General features: G+C 35.2%; 1 protein-coding gene across 1 annotated transcript in view; it reads right to left on the reverse strand.

Moving 5' to 3' along the window:
• The window catches only part of Itga4 (integrin subunit alpha 4), an 83796-nt gene that overhangs the window by 30974 nt on the left and 35681 nt on the right, over window positions 1–17141 (reverse strand). Inside the window, exons 11-15 of the mRNA XM_027943944.3 lie at window positions 15096–15190; window positions 13813–13903; window positions 13211–13256; window positions 12677–12831; window positions 9434–9588 (exon numbers count right to left, since the gene is read on the reverse strand). Of these exons, the coding sequence (XP_027799745.1) occupies window positions 9434–9588; window positions 12677–12831; window positions 13211–13256; window positions 13813–13903; window positions 15096–15190 (542 nt within the window). The remainder of the gene's footprint in view (window positions 1–9433; window positions 9589–12676; window positions 12832–13210; window positions 13257–13812; window positions 13904–15095; window positions 15191–17141) is intronic.

Raw genomic sequence — 17141 nt, forward strand, 5'->3', positions numbered from 1 at the left:
TTTCACCCTTCCTCTATTACTTATATCTTCTCTCCTCTTCCCTCGTAAATATCACATCCTAAATCACTTCTCCATTCTCTCTGTCCACCATTCAAAACTGTAAACCCTTTTGCAAGCTTCCTGTTTTTACTGTAAGTAATAACTGATTATATAATTTCTGTTTATTATGACAGTTAACAATGTAGACATCATTGCAGGAACCATTTGGTATAATGCTGTATATTATTTTCATTAGTTGTTGTAATTATTTCTTTCCTCCTAATTGGTGAGGTATACTGGAAAACTTCAGGGACACTATAAGTCCATAGGTTAGAAACTCTACTGCCACAGATCCATACAGTCAAATGGGCAGACACACAAATAACAGGAAAAAGCAACAGAACAAATCACCCCAAACAAACCAAAATACTCCAATGACAGAATCTATCCATACCACCGTGGAAGAAATGTCAGAAAAGGAGTTTAGAATATACATAGTTAAACTGATTAGCAAGGTAAAAGATGATGTAAGGAGTGCAATTAGCGATAAAATACAGGAAGTAAAAGATCACTTCAATAAAGAGATAAAGATTCAAAAAAAAATCCTTGAGATGAAGGAATCAATAAACTAAATTAAAAATTCAGTGAAAAGCATCACCAACAGACTAAATCACTTGGAAGACACTTTCAGAAATGAAGACAAAATATATAATTTTTAAAATAAGCTGACCATGGAGAAACAATGTTAAGAGACCATGAACAGAACTTCCAAGAAATATAGGATAACATGAAAAGACCAAATTTAAGATGTATCAGGATACATGAAGACTTGGTGATACAAACCAAAGGAATGAACAATCTATTCAATGAGATAATATGAGAAAATTTCCAAAATGTAAAGAATGAAATGAAAAATCAAATGGAGGAGGCTTATAGGACCCCAAATATACAAAATTACAACAGACAACACGAAGGCACATTATTATAAAAATGCCTAACATACAGAATGAAGATAGAATTGTAAGGATGACAGAGAAAAATAACAGATCACAAGTAGAAGAAAAACAATACCAATCTCAGCTGATTTCTCAACCCAGACCTTCAACGCTAGGTGGAGGTGAAATAATATATACCAAATTCTGAAAGAAAATGGATGCCAGCTAACAATACTGTATCCAGCAAAATTAAGCTTCAGAATTGACAATAAAAACTTTCCATGATAAACAAAAGTCAAAAGAATTCCCAGCTAGAAAGCCTACACTATAAAACATACTCAATAAGATATTTCATGAAGAAGAAATGAAAAATAAAAGAGAAAACCAGCAAGGAAGGAATTACACTAGAAGAATAGTCAATCAAAGGAGAAATTAATTCTAATTAAAAACCAGAAATAAATAAAAATGACATGGAATAAAAATTATTTATCAATAGTTACATTGAGTTCTGGGATTGTGGCTCAGTGGTAGAGCACTTGCCTAGCATGTGTGAGGCACTGAGTTCGATTCTCAGCACCACATACCGATAAATAAATAAAATTTAAAAATTTATCAACAACTAATAAAAATATTTTTTTAAAAAATAGTTACATTGAATATAAATGGCTTACACTCATTAATCAAAAGACATAGACTGGCAGATTGGATTAAAAAACAAGAAACAAAAATATGCTATCTCAAAGAGATCCATCTCATAGGCAAAGACATCCACAGACTGAAGGTAAAAGGATAGGAAAAAACATATCACTCACATGGGCCACATAAACAAGCAGAGATTTCCATCATAATAGTAGATAAAGTAGACTTCAAGCCAAAGTTAGTCAGAAGAGATAAAGAAGGACATTTCATACTGCTTAAGGGAACCATACATTCACAAAACATAACAATTATAAGGATTTATGCCCCAAATAATGAACCATCTACATATATCAAACAAACCCTTCCCAATTTCAAAAATAAAACAGAACACAACACAATAATACTGGGCGACTTTAACACACCTCTCTCACCACTGAATAGATCCTCCAAACAAAAACTAAATAAAGAAGCTATAGAACTAAAAATATAATTAACAATTTAGACTAACAGACATATATAGAATATTTCATCAATGACTGAATACACTTTCTTCTTAGCAGCCCATAGACCCTTCTCAAAAATAGACCATATATTAGGCCACAGATAAAATAAAAAATAGAAACCACACTAACACTTGGAGACTAAACAGGATGCTATTGAATGACCAATGATAGCAGAAGAAATCAGGGATGAAAATAAAAATTACTTAGAGGTAAATGTAAACAGCAATATAACATACCAAAATCTCTGGGACACTATGAAGGTAGGGCTAAGAGTAACATTCAGTGCATTGAGCTCTTTCATTAAAAGAACAGGAAGTCACCAAATAAACCACCTAAACCATTACATCTCAAAGGCCTAGAAAAAGAAGAACAAATCAATACCCAAAGCAGTAGAAGACAGAAAATAATTAAAATCAGAAGTAAAATAAATGAAATTGAAAGAAACAAAAAACTGACAAAAAGTTGGTTCTTTGAAAATTAAACAAAATTGATATACCTTTAGTCAAGCTAATGAAGAGAAAGAGAGAAATCTCAAATTACTAAAATTAGTGATGAAAAAGGAAATATCACAATGGACACTAATGAAATACAGATGATAATAAGAAACTATTTTGAAATTTTATACTCTAATATAAAATAGAAAATCTTGAAGATATCAACAAATTCCTAGAGACATGTGACCTCAAAGATGCCATCAGAACCCTACAAACAAAGAAAATTCCAGGACCAGATGGTTTTTCCAGCTAAGTTCTACAGGAGCTTCAAAGAAGAACTAACACCAATCCTTCTTAAATTATTCCATAAAATAAAAAAGTAGGGAACCCTTCCAAACTCATTCTATGAAGCTAGTATTACCCTGATACTAAAACCAGACAAACACACATCAAGGAAAGAAAATTTCAGGCCAATATCCCTGATGAACATAGATGCAAAAATTATCCACAAAATACTGGCAAATTGCATACAAGAACATACTAAAAAAGATAGTGCACACCAAAATAGACATATAGACCAATGGTACCAAGTAGAAGACACAGAGACAAACCCACATAAATACATTTATCTCATACTAGACAAAGGTGCCAAAAACATACATTGGAGGAAAGATGGCCTCTTCAACACATAGTGCTGGGAAAACTGGAAATCCATATGCAGCAAAATAAAATTAAATCTCTATTTCTCACCCTGCACAAAACTCAATTCAAAATGGATCAAGGACCTAGGAATTAAACCAGAGACCCTATGCCTAAAATCTTCATCATGTTGGCTTAGGACCTGACATCCTTAACAAGACTCCTAAAGTGCAAGAAATAAAATCAAGAATCAGAATCACATCGGTTACTCATCCGTATACGGGGTAAAAAATGGGAGTTCATAACCCACTTGAATCTAAAGTATGAAATATGATATGTCAAGAGCTATGTAATGTTTTGAACAACCAATAAAAAAAAAGAAAAAAAATCAAGAATCAGAAAATGGGATGGATTCAAACTAAAAAGCCACTTCTCAGCAAAGGAAACAATAAAATGAAGACAGGGCCTACAGAATGGGAGAAAATCTTTACCACATGCACATCAGATAGAGCACTAATCTTGAGGACATATAAAGATCTCAAAAAACTTAATCCCACCCCCCCCCCCAAAAAAAAAACCAAACATCAATAAATGGGCTAAGGAATTGAGCAGACACTTCACAGAATAAGAAATATAATCAATCAACAAATATATGAAAAAAATGCTCAACATCTCCAGCAATTAGATAAATGCAAATCAAAACTATGCTAAAATTTCATTTCACTCCAGTCAGAATGGCAATGATCAAGAATACAAGTAACAGTAAATGTCAGCGAGGATGTGAGGGAAAAGGCACACTCATACATTGCTGGTGGGGCTGAAAATTGGTGCAATCATTGTGGAAAGCAGTATGAAAATTTCTTAGAAAACTTGGAATGGGACCACCATTTGACCCAGATATCCCTCTCCTCCGTCTATACCCAAAGGGCTTAAAATCAGCATATGCAGCCACATCAATGCTATGACAGCTCAATTCACAATAGCTAAACTATGGGACCAACCTATCTGCCCTTCAATAGATGAATGGATAAAGAAACTGTGGCACATATATATAATGGAATATACTCAATCTTGATAAAGAATGAAATTATGGCATTTGCAGGTAAATGGATGGAGCTGGAGAATATCATGCTAAGCAAAATAAGCCAATCCCAAAAAACCGAAGGCCAAATGTTTTCCTCTGATAAGTGGATGCTGATCCATAATGGTGGCAGGGGGGCAAGGGAAGAATAGAAGAATTTTGGATTGGGAAGACGGGAGTGAGGGGAGAGGAGGGGGTATGGAGTAGGAAAGATGGTAGAATGAGATGGACATTATTACCCTATGTACATGTATGACTGCAAAAATGGTGTGACTCTGCATCTAGTGTACAACTAGAAAAATGAAAGTTGTGCTCCATTTGTGTACAGTGAGTCAAAATGCATTCTGCTGTCATGTACAACTTATTAGAATAAATAATAACAATAATAATAATAAGCACCATGATCAAGTGGGATTCATCCCAAGGATGCAAGTTTAGTTCAACATATGGAAATTGATAAATGTAACTCATTACATTAGTAGACTTCAAGGCAAGAATCACATGATTTATTTCAACAGATGTAGAAAAAGCATTTGAAAAAATACAGCATCCATTCATGTCCAAAACACTAGAAAAACTAGGCTACAGAGTTAGGAACATACCTCAACATTTTAAAAGCTATAAATGCTAAACCCAAGGCCATCATCATTCTAAATGGAAAAAAAAGTTGAAAGCATTTCATCTAAAAATTGGAACAGACAGGGAAGCTCTTCTTAAAACTTGGCATACAACAGTAATGTGGCCATATCAATTTTTATGAAAGCTCAATTCATAACAGCTAAGCTATGGAACCAACCTAGGTACAGATGAATGGATAAAGAAAATGTGGTTTATATATACAGTGAAATATTACTCGGCCATAAAGAAGAATGGAATTTTTATGACATTTGCTGATAAATGGATGGAGCTGGAGATTATCATGCAAAGTGAAATAAACCAATCTTCAAAAAACAAAGGCTGAATGTTCTGATAGTTAGATGCTAACACACAACAAGAGGGATGGTAAGGGAAGAATAGAACTTCATTGGGTTAGACAAAGGGGAATGAAGGAAAAGGAGGAGAGATGGGAATAGAAAAGGCAGTGGGATGAATCTGACATAACTTTCCTTTGTACATATATGAATACACCAGAGTGAATCTCAACATTGTGTACATCCACAAGTCTCAGTCTCAAGACTGAGATCCTAATTAGAATAAGATGTACTCCATGTTTATATAAATACATTTAAAAATATACTACTTTCATGTGTAACTAAAAAGAACAAATAAAAATTTTTAAAAATTCAAAGCTCAATATAATTGTAAGCAACTAAACTATAATGAATTTTTAATTTTTTTGTGCAGCATAATTATAGAAAGTAGTGGGATTTATTGTGATATATTCAGATATGCACATAATGAAATTTGGTCAATTCCATTGCCCTCCTTCTCCTCACCCCAATCTCTATCCTCTACTCTTTAGGTCTTCCTTCCATTTTCATGGAAATTCCTTTTTTACGTTAACTCTTGCTGCCTTCCATGTGAGAAAACACATAGATGGCCTTCAATTTTCAGTCTTACTTAATTCACTTACCATGATGTTCTACAGTTCCATCCATTTACTGGCAAATAGTCATAAAGGTGAATGAAATTATGCTATGTAAAACTTCCACAATGGAGTATTTTTTAAGCAAAACTTTTTCAATAAAAAAACAATTTCTTCTTTCTCTTCTACTTTATGAAGAACAAATTTTGACCATGTAAAATAATCCTATTTGATATTGTTATAATTAAAAGTAGATGGGAAAATAAATGTGCCTGCCAACTAGATAAATGAACACATAGGCCTTGAAAAATAACATGTCAGAAGATGTACATGTTAGTGATGTAAATACTTACTAGATTGTTTAAACTGTCACTTGTTTTCCAAGAAATTCTAACATGAAACTAGAGAATATGTGATTAAAAGAAATATTTAACAAAAGCTCAAGTTTTATAATAAGATCTACAGCCAAATTCTTCATCATCAAATAATACAATGGGTTTTCAAAAATATATAAGTGAGTTGAAAGACTTCCATTTGCATGAAATGATCAAAGAATTATGAACAAAACATTTTTTTAAATCAATCTTTTTATCACTTTCAAGTCTCCAAGGTTTTTTATGTATTGTATTATTTATCTTTCCAACTCCTTCCCTCAATTCCAACAATTAGCTGATCCCTTGGGAGTTGGGTGGGGGGGGGCAGTGAGTGACTCTCCAAATCAATTATTCTCCTATTTTCTCAGCCTCTTGATGTCTTCCTTCCCTTTTTACCCTGATGAAATGTCATGACCCCAGATATGACCATTCTCTGTCACACTCCCTCAACTCATTTGTCTCTCATTTGCTTCACTCTCCTGGCAAAGCCACAGCCCTGGCTAATTCAAACTCTTCATCTACCTCCTGTGTAATGGGAAAGAAACCCCAGCCATACTGACTAGCCACTGTGACTGTGAGCTCAGCACCATCGGACAACTATACCATTCTCCCAGAGTATTTCTTCTTCCCACACTCCAAACACCAATTACCCCACCCCTACACAAGATGATGCCTTTACTTCTCACTTCAATGAGAGTATGAGAACCTCCAGCCCTTAGCTCCACATCTGCCCAGCATATGCTGGCACATAAATAGAAATACGCATGTGTCTATGTAGATAGCTGGTCTCTCATTTTATGCAATTAACCTCACCCCTCTTACGTTCTCAAAAATTTTGTTCCAACTATTTTCATTCTATTGGAGCATGCCTATTGGAACAAACATGTTATTTTTCATCTCTTAAAGGGGGAAAAAACAGCTTTTCACTCTACTTGCTTTTTTCCACTATTGGAAAGGTCAAGATGTAACCGGTTTCCTTGGTCACCTTTGGAGCAAAACTTCTTGAAAGAATAACTTGTAATTTTTTCTCATTCCTTTCCTTCTTTCCCCCTGCTACCCTTCTGAAATGCTTTTATCATAATCACCCAGAGCCTCTACATTGCTAACCCAATGATAAGTTCTCAGGCCTCATCTTATTCTACCAAGCAGCATCTCTGAAAATGCCATCATGCCCTCTTCCTCTGTTTCATTCTCTTCACTTCCATTTCCTTTATTATCATGTTATTGTCCCATCTCACTTGACTAAACCCCTTGGAGGTAACAATCTTTTTATGTTTCATTCATTGGCAATACGTAAATGTCTCAGACTGTGACACAACGTAAGTTTTTAGTAAATATCTATAGAATTGGGGGAATATAAAAGTTGAGCTTAATTGGTATGCACAGTAGGGGCAATCATAAGTAAAGCATGCTCAACCAGTAAATAGGGGATTCCTTTGAGAGTTGGGGGTTGGAGCCCTGAGTATATGATTAGCAAGTGCCACCTCATTTCACTGTAAGAGGTGCTGAGTTAAAATGCAAATGCATATTAACATCTGATACTGGGCATGTTTTATGGAACACAGGAACCACCCGGATAAACTGACCACTATCCAACTTCTTTTTCTATTACTATTAAGAACATAGAAGAATCCAGGTAGCCATCCTGTGCTTTCATATACAGAAGCACAGGAGTGCTTCCTAATGCCTCTGCCATGCTGGTGGAGATGGGAAAGTATAACTCTTAACAGTTGCACACCTTCCTGGTAGCAGCTAGAGCTCCTTACAGAACTCAAGACTGGGGCAACTAAGTCTGGTTCCTACATCCTCCTTTGGCTGGCTGCAAATGAAAGGGTTGAAGTAGACTTTTTGTCTTTCTATACGGAAGTTTTAAAAGTATTTCAACCAAAGATAAAGTAAGGTGGGAAGGTAAAATGATACTAGAAGAAACACTTTTTTTTTTTAAAGTCCTTGCTTATTATAAGTACCAGCACTAAATACCATTGACTAACATTCACGACATAGCCCCCAATGACTGATCCAGTCTCCTTTGAACCCCCCATAATACTATAAGTATATGTGCCACAAAACGGAAAAACTTGAAGTAAATTATAATTTCTATTATAAATTTATTATGAAAAATGTGTACAACATGGATTATTCCTTATTCATATGAATGATGCCAAGAAACCGAGGGCCAAGTAAACCAGAGTCAACTGGCTGCCGTTTTTACAACTTAGCACGATGTGCATTTTTGTGAACATTTAATGTTGGACCTTTAATAATCTTTAAAATAGTCTCAGCAGTTGTCTCTAAAATTGACTAATGTTAAGTAAAATCACATCTATGAAGGATGCCAAAGGAAAAAAAAAACCTCTCCTACCATATAAATGATGGTTACATTAATATCATTTTGTACTTCTGGCTCTGAACCATCTAATAGCTCTTTTCTAGTAAAACAATAAAAACCGTTAAGGGAAATGAGGAAACAGCACAGGGATTATTGCTGTTAGTACTGCACAGTGTATTGGAGTCTTGATGCTTGTTTGCATTTGCTTGGAATAAGTATCCAAGGGAAAATTAAGTTCTAAGCTGAGGCTACTATTTGAAATCCCAGAAAGAGCTCTGGGGAATAGTTTGGCTTTGGGGAGGACAATAGATTTCTGATGAAGTACACCATTCCCTAATGAAAAAGACTGGGCACTGCTTCATATGCTAAAATTTGACCAATGTGAGGAGTGTGATGATCAGTTTGGGAATGAGTGTTTTAATAAAAGAAACATGAAATCGGCTGTGCTTTGGCAGGACATACCCCAAACCATCATGAGAGCTGTCATCCTGGCCCACAGATGATCCCTACCGTGCCACAACTGTGCAAGTTCCCACTGACACCACTGACAAAGCTGGCGTGGAAACAGGTGCATCATCCAAAAGCAGTCATGTTGGATTCTGCTTTGCTGGAGTCATAAGAAAAACAAACCACTTCCCCACCTCCCCCACCCCTAAAAAACCTGCCACCAAATAGATCTGGGGCTCTGCAAAACTACTTGGTCTGTACATTTCTGAACAAGTGAATAAACAGAGATGGGAAAATAGCAATTGTGGAAAGAAAAAGGCATATATTTCGAAATAATAATGCGGTGTAAGAAATGTGACATAAAGATGCTGCAAAAAGTGAACTTTGAACCATTCAGGTTGGGACTAATACTTCAACTGGAACAATAGGCCACAGCTCAGGAGGAGAGAGCATTAACTTTTAACTATATTTTATAAGAAGATACCAAATGCAATAGATCTCTATGGACAGTTCTGAAGTTTACATTTTCATTAATAAAAAATAATTACCCGCATAAATGCTTGATGTGTCCTGCAATTAGCTCTTTTGCTCGATACTTGAATGCTTCCTGTGATCACGTCAGAAGTTCCATTAGCAGAGAAGTAAAATCTGGATGGAGTCTCTGCCTTTCTGTTCACATCCAAACTCATGTTATAAAACAAAACTGAAAAACACGTCAAGAACTGAAATCAATTTAAGGAACTATCTAAATACATTTATTTTATTTTTGAGGAAAAAGTTATATAAAATACTGGAAGTACTTTAAATTCACTTCATTAGATAGCTTTTTAAAAACTAAATGAAATATGAAAGAAGGAACAACTAAAAATATAAATTTCAAAAATTAATTCCATAAAAACATTTTGTAAACTTCTTTCTAGGTTTCTATTATTAACAATATCAGCTTCTTTAATTATTTTCTTATTCCTCCTACTTATAAAAGTTTCAAAAGTACAATACCGAAATTGTTACTAATAGTAAAAGTGAGTAAAACTTCTGGATTCCCTTTTGTTCACATATCCTGAACTTATAAGTGAATTCTTCACAAACTAAGCTAAATCTAGTAGTCTGCAGAGGTGTCATTCATTACACAGGAACAATAATTCACAAGTGGCATTTATAAAATATATATTTTCTGGAATTATTTACTCTTCTAGAAGTAACTTACTAGGAGTAATTTACTCTTCTAGAAAGACTGCACCTACTTATTTCAAGGAAACATGAACATTAACTCTATAGTACTCTTACACATTTCAAATAAATCTTTCAACCATCCTTTTACTTAAGAAATAATAAAGTACAAGTCAATTGACTTCAAAATTACAATAACTGAGGTTCAATAACTTAAAGAACAAGAGAGCTGCAATTGAAATAGCCATCTACAAATTCATCTCCCAGAGTTCAAAAAAAAATGAAAAAGGGGAGAATTAAAACCTACTCCTGTAAGAGGCAAAATGTCCTGGTTTTATTAAAGATGATTACAATGTGAATTATCTGCCCCAAGGAGTCATTTATGACAACTATAAAGCAGGCTTCTGCAACAGTGCTATAATTATGAGTTTCGTGTACTTGTTTTCAACCGTTTTTTCAAACTACCTAGTGCACTGGAATTGGTGGCACAGGAACACTGATTTTGTGTAAGGGAAACAACCCTATCCATTCAATGTGCTTCTTTCAGATAATCTATCCATTTGTCTATGCTAATGTGTAGTTCACTTGGGGCCATGCTCTGAAGGTGCCAGTTCTTCGATCAATAACCAGATGAAGGTTTTGCACACCTCCTTGATAGTGAAGCTTGGCCAGAATCTTCCAGACCACTATTTAAAATGAGTCTGATGAAGTAGAGATACCAGGCTTATTCTGTACATCTTATTATAAGCTGATTCAGATAGAGATCTCTATTATACATTGATAGTTTGGCTCACTAAATGTTTGCAGCCCTTGCTGATATTTGTATGAGAGTGGTCTGCAGGGCCATAAGTATAATCACTATAAGTCTCCTGGAGACCAGAACTTCTGTGAATTGTTAATATCCAAATGATGAACAACCCAGGAATACTTATCTTCCACCATGGGTTGTTTCCACTAGCTGTTATTCTAATACTACCTTAAATAAAACATAATAAGGGACATTCATCTGCTGACAAAAATATGATACTTACAAAGTTATATATACATATATATATATATGTGTGTGTGTGTGTGTGTGTGTGTGTGTGTGTGTGTGTATACACACACACATATATATGGATTAACCACAATTTTGGATGAATCATATTGATAGGTGACAGGCTGACATGAGCAATCAGCACAGGAGGTTGGCAGGATGGCTCTGTAAACTGGGCCTATGGTACTAACCCCCACATGCTTTCTTTTGAAGGCAACTTGCCTGAAGCCACTCTGCCCAGCCTGACTGAAGTCAATAAGATAGGCTACATTCCTAAGCAAACCACCTGTTTTCTACATAGAAATGCAAGCTGAAAGGCTCCTTCCTGCTGATAAGAACACAAGGTACTCTGCAGGGGGTACTTTTGGTACCTACACAGAGACCAGATTCCAGTACTCAGGGAGACAAGATAATTAAGAGCAAAGCCCCCACAACCATAGAATCTGTAAGAACAAGTTTCAATTAGAATTGGTCAGCATGGGGCAGGTGACCCAGGCTTGCATCTTTAGCATGTCATTATGACAGTAAAATCTCCCCTCCCTGAAGTAGGCCCGCACACAGTGGGGACTATTAGTAAGTCTACTGCAATCCTGCTGTCAGTCAAAAGTCAAAAGGTGCCTCTGGGCAAGACTGTGGAAACTTCCCTGGGAGTCCCAATAAAACAGTGGGACAGGAGAAACCACCAACCCTCTTCCCTCTGAGAGGACCCTTTCTCCTTTGAGAGTAATTCCTTTTTCCCTTTTGCTGTCCCTTCTAATAAATTCATGCCGCTATTCTAAACAATTTGTACGAAATCCTTCCAGCATGATTGTGAAGAACAGATGACAGAGGATATCCATCAGTACTTGCTTTGGCGTTTACAGACAACCTTGCTCTGGAAGAATATCAGCGCTACTTTCTTCAGAGCTGACAACTAAAAGTGGCCTCTCTCTTCTATATATGCACACATACATAGAAAGAGGCAACTTTCGCTATGGAAATGAAATATATATATGGAAATGTGCATGGTTCTCAAAAGCTGATGGCACTAGTAAATCATTAAGATCTCTGTATCTATAGATTTATCAATTACAATCAGAATCTAGACTCCAGATAAGCTTCTTCAACAGGACAAATTTAAAAGGGAAACTTCTCCCTCTTGGGCCTTCCAGCTTAAGCCAGCTCCAGGTTTTAAAGAGTTCAGTAGGGAGCGACAGCACTTGCCTAGCACCCATGAGAGGGAGTTTGATCTCTGGTACCAAAACATAAGGAGCTCAGTAAATCAGAGGAGCTATAATGATTCTCCCTCTATCTTAGAGAGATTTCACAGATTAAGCTCAGGGGGTTTACTTTTAACTAGTACAGTTAGCAACACTCTTGCTCTGATCCGTGCCACAACTTCTAAACAACTACAGCTTTTCAATGTGCCCTACTCCTTGGTTAGAACAACTTGAAAATCATGCAAGATAGGTGCACAACAATTGCTGCTCTTTTCTACTCTAAAAAAGATCTTCATAGTGACAAAGAGTGAGGGCTCAAAAGATGACTGTGATATTAATCAGTGAACTGAATATTGTCAGGCATTATTTGTGCAGACTACACTTACCAATGTAACCTGAAACTTTTTTGCCCTTATATGAGAAACAAAGTGTTAGATCCATGCACACAGAGGGCAATCCATTTTCAACACAGTCAAATCTCGTTCTGTTTACTGACTCAGGGTGGCTTAAAGATGCTTCAACAATCACAACAGGTCTTGTCCTAAGGAGGAAATAAAATAAGCAATTTTAGTTGCAGAATTATTTTTCCTTAGGAAGATAATTGCACTTATTGTCAGTTTTCATTGACTAAGAAATATCATTAATCTGCTCTGTTACCAGTATGTGTGTATGTACTCAACTCAATGTCTGTGCACAGATCAAGAGAAATTTTCATTTAAATGTCTAAAAACACTGACTTCAATGATTTGTTTAATTATGTCTATGCAAGGTGGGAAACACACACTAAAATTCAATAATTAAATTTCAGGATACCAAAAAGAGCATCGTGAGGCCACTATCACTGCTGTTTTTAAAAACTGTCTCCCATCATTTACAATTAAGCCCAATTGTCATTAAGCAATGAAATGTATCCACCTTACCTTAGCAACACAGCAGAATCAGACCGAAAAGCACCAACTGCCACATCTGGAGGATAACAAACAGCCACCCAGATTAATGATCGTCATTACTCAAAGAGAATTACTTTTCAGCCATAAGTACTTAACTGCACATCACCTTTGGACTTTATCAAAACACTATTTACTTCTGTAAATTAATTGGAAAAGACATGCTAGCACCTTGAGATTCATTGTACATTTGTCTGAATCTATTCACTTAAAACAGCATTCATTCCTTGCTAATATAACTTTATAATATAAACTTATAGAGATACTCATGCTAAAAATGTGATTTTTAGGCTACAAATATTCATCCAGAAATTTCTTTTCATTATTGTATGTTTGATTGATTGTCACGGGTACTTCATTTTTTCAAGAACAGGCATGTAATATTAAGGAACTAACAGTATAAAGCTGAGAAATTACTTGATTATTTCTGACCCAACCTTGAATTTAAGAAAGTTTTAAAAACATAAGAAAAAATAATCAGTAAATTGACATCTCCCACAATAGTTCTCCACAACAAAGCAGTATCCACAATAAAGTTTACTCCAGTTTATAAAATATGATGATTTTATACTCACCCATGTATCCATTATTATCTGCATCAATTTGTCCTGATATAGACTGTCCAAACATACTTAATGATTTACTGATTTGAAGTCCTTCAATTCTCTGAAAAATAGGCAAGTTGCATAGGAAATAGTTTTTGAATACCTACTATTCCAGAGAAGCAATGATTTAGCTAAATCGTAAGTCTTACCAGATGATTCCTGGCTCATTGACTAACAAATGTATTCTAGTTAAATGCTTGTAAAAGAGGCAAAATTTTCTACCTTGAAAAAAGCAGTTAACATCTATATTGTGACTTTAAAATTAAAGTTCTTGGTGAACAAAGGGAAAATCATATGGCACAGATTTTTCCAAAACTATTTTTACTCCTTTTCCTCAATTTTTTTTTCAGGTTCTGTATTTACTTCTTTAACCAACACAAATAGCTAAACAACGTATTTGGAAAATAAAATATCTATAATCACATAGTGGACCCTACTACTCAGCCATAAGATGAAAGGCTACTTATGAAGCCAGATTGCTCCCTAGCATTTGAAAAGAACAGACCAAGTGAGTTATCTGCCTTCTATTCCATATCTAATTCACATTCAGATAGTATTTGGAAATATCAGGCTGTTCTTCCTACTAAGGAAAATCAGGATCTGCTCCTGGGCAAGAACATGTCATTCAGGTTAAAAATACAGATGTATATGCCTATTTTTGCCAAAGCAAACATAACAGTACTAGCTAATGTTTCCATAAAATGTCTTTGGAGAAACTGCTTCTTTGCCTGTGATTGTAGTCTTTTCTATGCACTGAAGTGCCCTGATTTTTCAAGATATAAAAGTAAGATCAGAGTTCAACCATGAACATTCATTAAAATGCTATCATCTTACTACTCTACACTGAAAGAAACACAGTATCATATGCATGTCTGATCCCCATGCACAATTTTCACGAAATATGAGGCGTTAGTCACAAGGAAAAGACAGTTAATCAAACCCATATGGGCATATTTCAGAATAGTGTGGTATTTCCTGAACAACACAAACTTGATGAAATGCAGAAATAAATCTTTAATAGACTAAAGACAAGCTAGAATGGAAGTGAACTAGAACTCTTATTTATGGGAAAAAAAATGGCTTTAAAGGGTTATTAATCCCTTGCAATAAGAACTTTTATCATTACTATAAGAAAATGATGAAATAAAATGCATTTGAAAGAAAGTAAAAAAAAAATAAGTCTATGAAAACACTGTAAATGTTCAGAGCACCTTTGTCACGATGCTTCTTTTGAATACAGAATAGTATCTTACCTGTGAGAAGCTTGCTGAGATCCCGTCTACTCGGCCATTGTAAATGTAAATAGCACCTCGCAAGTCATCTTCTTGGGGAGCCCCAATAGCAACATCTATTCAAGGATGGAAGCAGTGGGAAAATAAATTCTTGAAAGAAAGAATTATCTTTGAAAACTAACCTTCATGATCCCCAATTCATGACATAAGAAAGCTCTCTCTTAGAACACTCTTCTCAAAAAAAAAAAAAAAAAAAAAAAAAAAACCCTATTATCATCATAATGTACAAGGTTACACAGAATAGTCTTTGCATGGAAGAAAGCAGAGGAGACAGGTCTGAGAGACACTCTTCACAAAGAAGCTAAGGATGTCTGCCCCATAGTCAGACCCCAGGAGTCCAACCCTAGCTGCACTTCTGTACTAAGCTCTGCTCATTTCTCAGCTTCCATGTCTTGGCTCCCCACCTAAAGAATGGAATCAACATGAAAGCAACACTATAAAAGTATGTAGCTTGTGTCAAATGCTTAAACTAGCATCTATGTAATAAGTTGTTATAACCTATAAATATTGTAATCACTAAAATCTTGATTTCAAGCTTCTATGTTTTATTTGTAACATTACTTTTAAATTAATTAGAATTCCAATGAAAGTGATTAAAGTATATATTCAGGATTTCAATAAATGGATTTGTGCTATAAAATAATGACAGCAACTCCTTTATGAGTTTGAGAGTCACATCAGATTATGACACCAAGAACAAAAATTCGGTCAACTGATAAAAGACCCAAGAATAACAAACAATTGACACAATTGTTTACATGCTATAAATATATAGCAGAATGGGGGAAAATGCTAATCTACAGTTTCAAGAGCATTTCATTACTTTCTCAAGTTTGATGTCTGCTTGAATTTATTCAAATATTTACTTATATGCAGTTTTTAACAGCTTTCATTGACACCTAAAGTAGAGAAAGCTTGTTCTCGTGGTATTTCTTACTGTCCATCAAATCAAAAACATTTCTAACAACTAGAATGGTAATTTTGTACTATTTCAATGGGAATAGAAACATATTTGATATGTAACTATGTTAAATACTGTACATTTTTTAAATGCAAAAGCTTTTCTATTTTCATCTAAAAAGAAATGGTAGACACTGATCCTTATTTTTTAGACATGCTAAAACCAGTCTCTTTTGATGAGTGTGAACTATTTTAAACTTTGATATACAAATATACCAATTAATTTATTCATTCATTGGATAACTATTGAGCACCTACTGTATTCCAGGCAGTACAGGGCAAAACTGCAAAAAAAAAAAAAAAAAAAGAACTCTGTCTACTGGTGAGAACAGAAGTAAAAATACAGCAATAACACAGCATACACGAAGAAAGTGGTGGACATTAGGAAAGGCTCCTTATTGAAGATGATGCCAGAGATGAGATTTAAGTATTGATAGGTCACAGCTAGGCTAAGAAAGGGGGAAATGCAGTTTAGACAGAAGGAAAAGCCTCTGCACACAAGGTGGGGGGCGGCATTCATCATGGTACACATGACGAATGGCAATTGGTTTGGAAGAGCTGGAGTCACATTAGCACAGACTAAATGCACACAGGAACACAGTGGGCAGAAAAGGAAGAGAAAGAGGAGGAAAAATGGAAGGAGGTGAAGGGAAGGGCTGGAGAGAAGTTCCTCTGGCCACAGCAGTTTCATTAGTCAGGGTTGGGTTTATATTCCAGCATGTGGCCTAAGACCATAAATAAAATTCTATATCTTGAATTATGATCATCACACAAGGAAAAATAACAAGCCTGCTTTATGAAGTGGTAATACAAAAAAGCCTTTCAGAATCAGTTATTAGTACTAGTGATCTAAATTAAGATTACAGACAAGCCTTTTCAGCTGAGGTATACAAAAGGCCCAGATCAATTTTCTTTCTGTGCAGAGGACATTTGGGGATATGAAATCTCTGGCTAATACAGATTCAAATTCTTACTTCCTAGGATTATACATAGATATGATATAAAATGCACTAAAGTTTTAGCTTTCATTAAGGAATGATAAAACAT

The sequence above is a fragment of the Marmota flaviventris genome, chromosome 11 (genome assembly GCF_047511675.1).
Source record: "Marmota flaviventris isolate mMarFla1 chromosome 11, mMarFla1.hap1, whole genome shotgun sequence".
In the NCBI taxonomy this organism is placed as follows: Eukaryota; Metazoa; Chordata; class Mammalia; order Rodentia; family Sciuridae; genus Marmota; species Marmota flaviventris.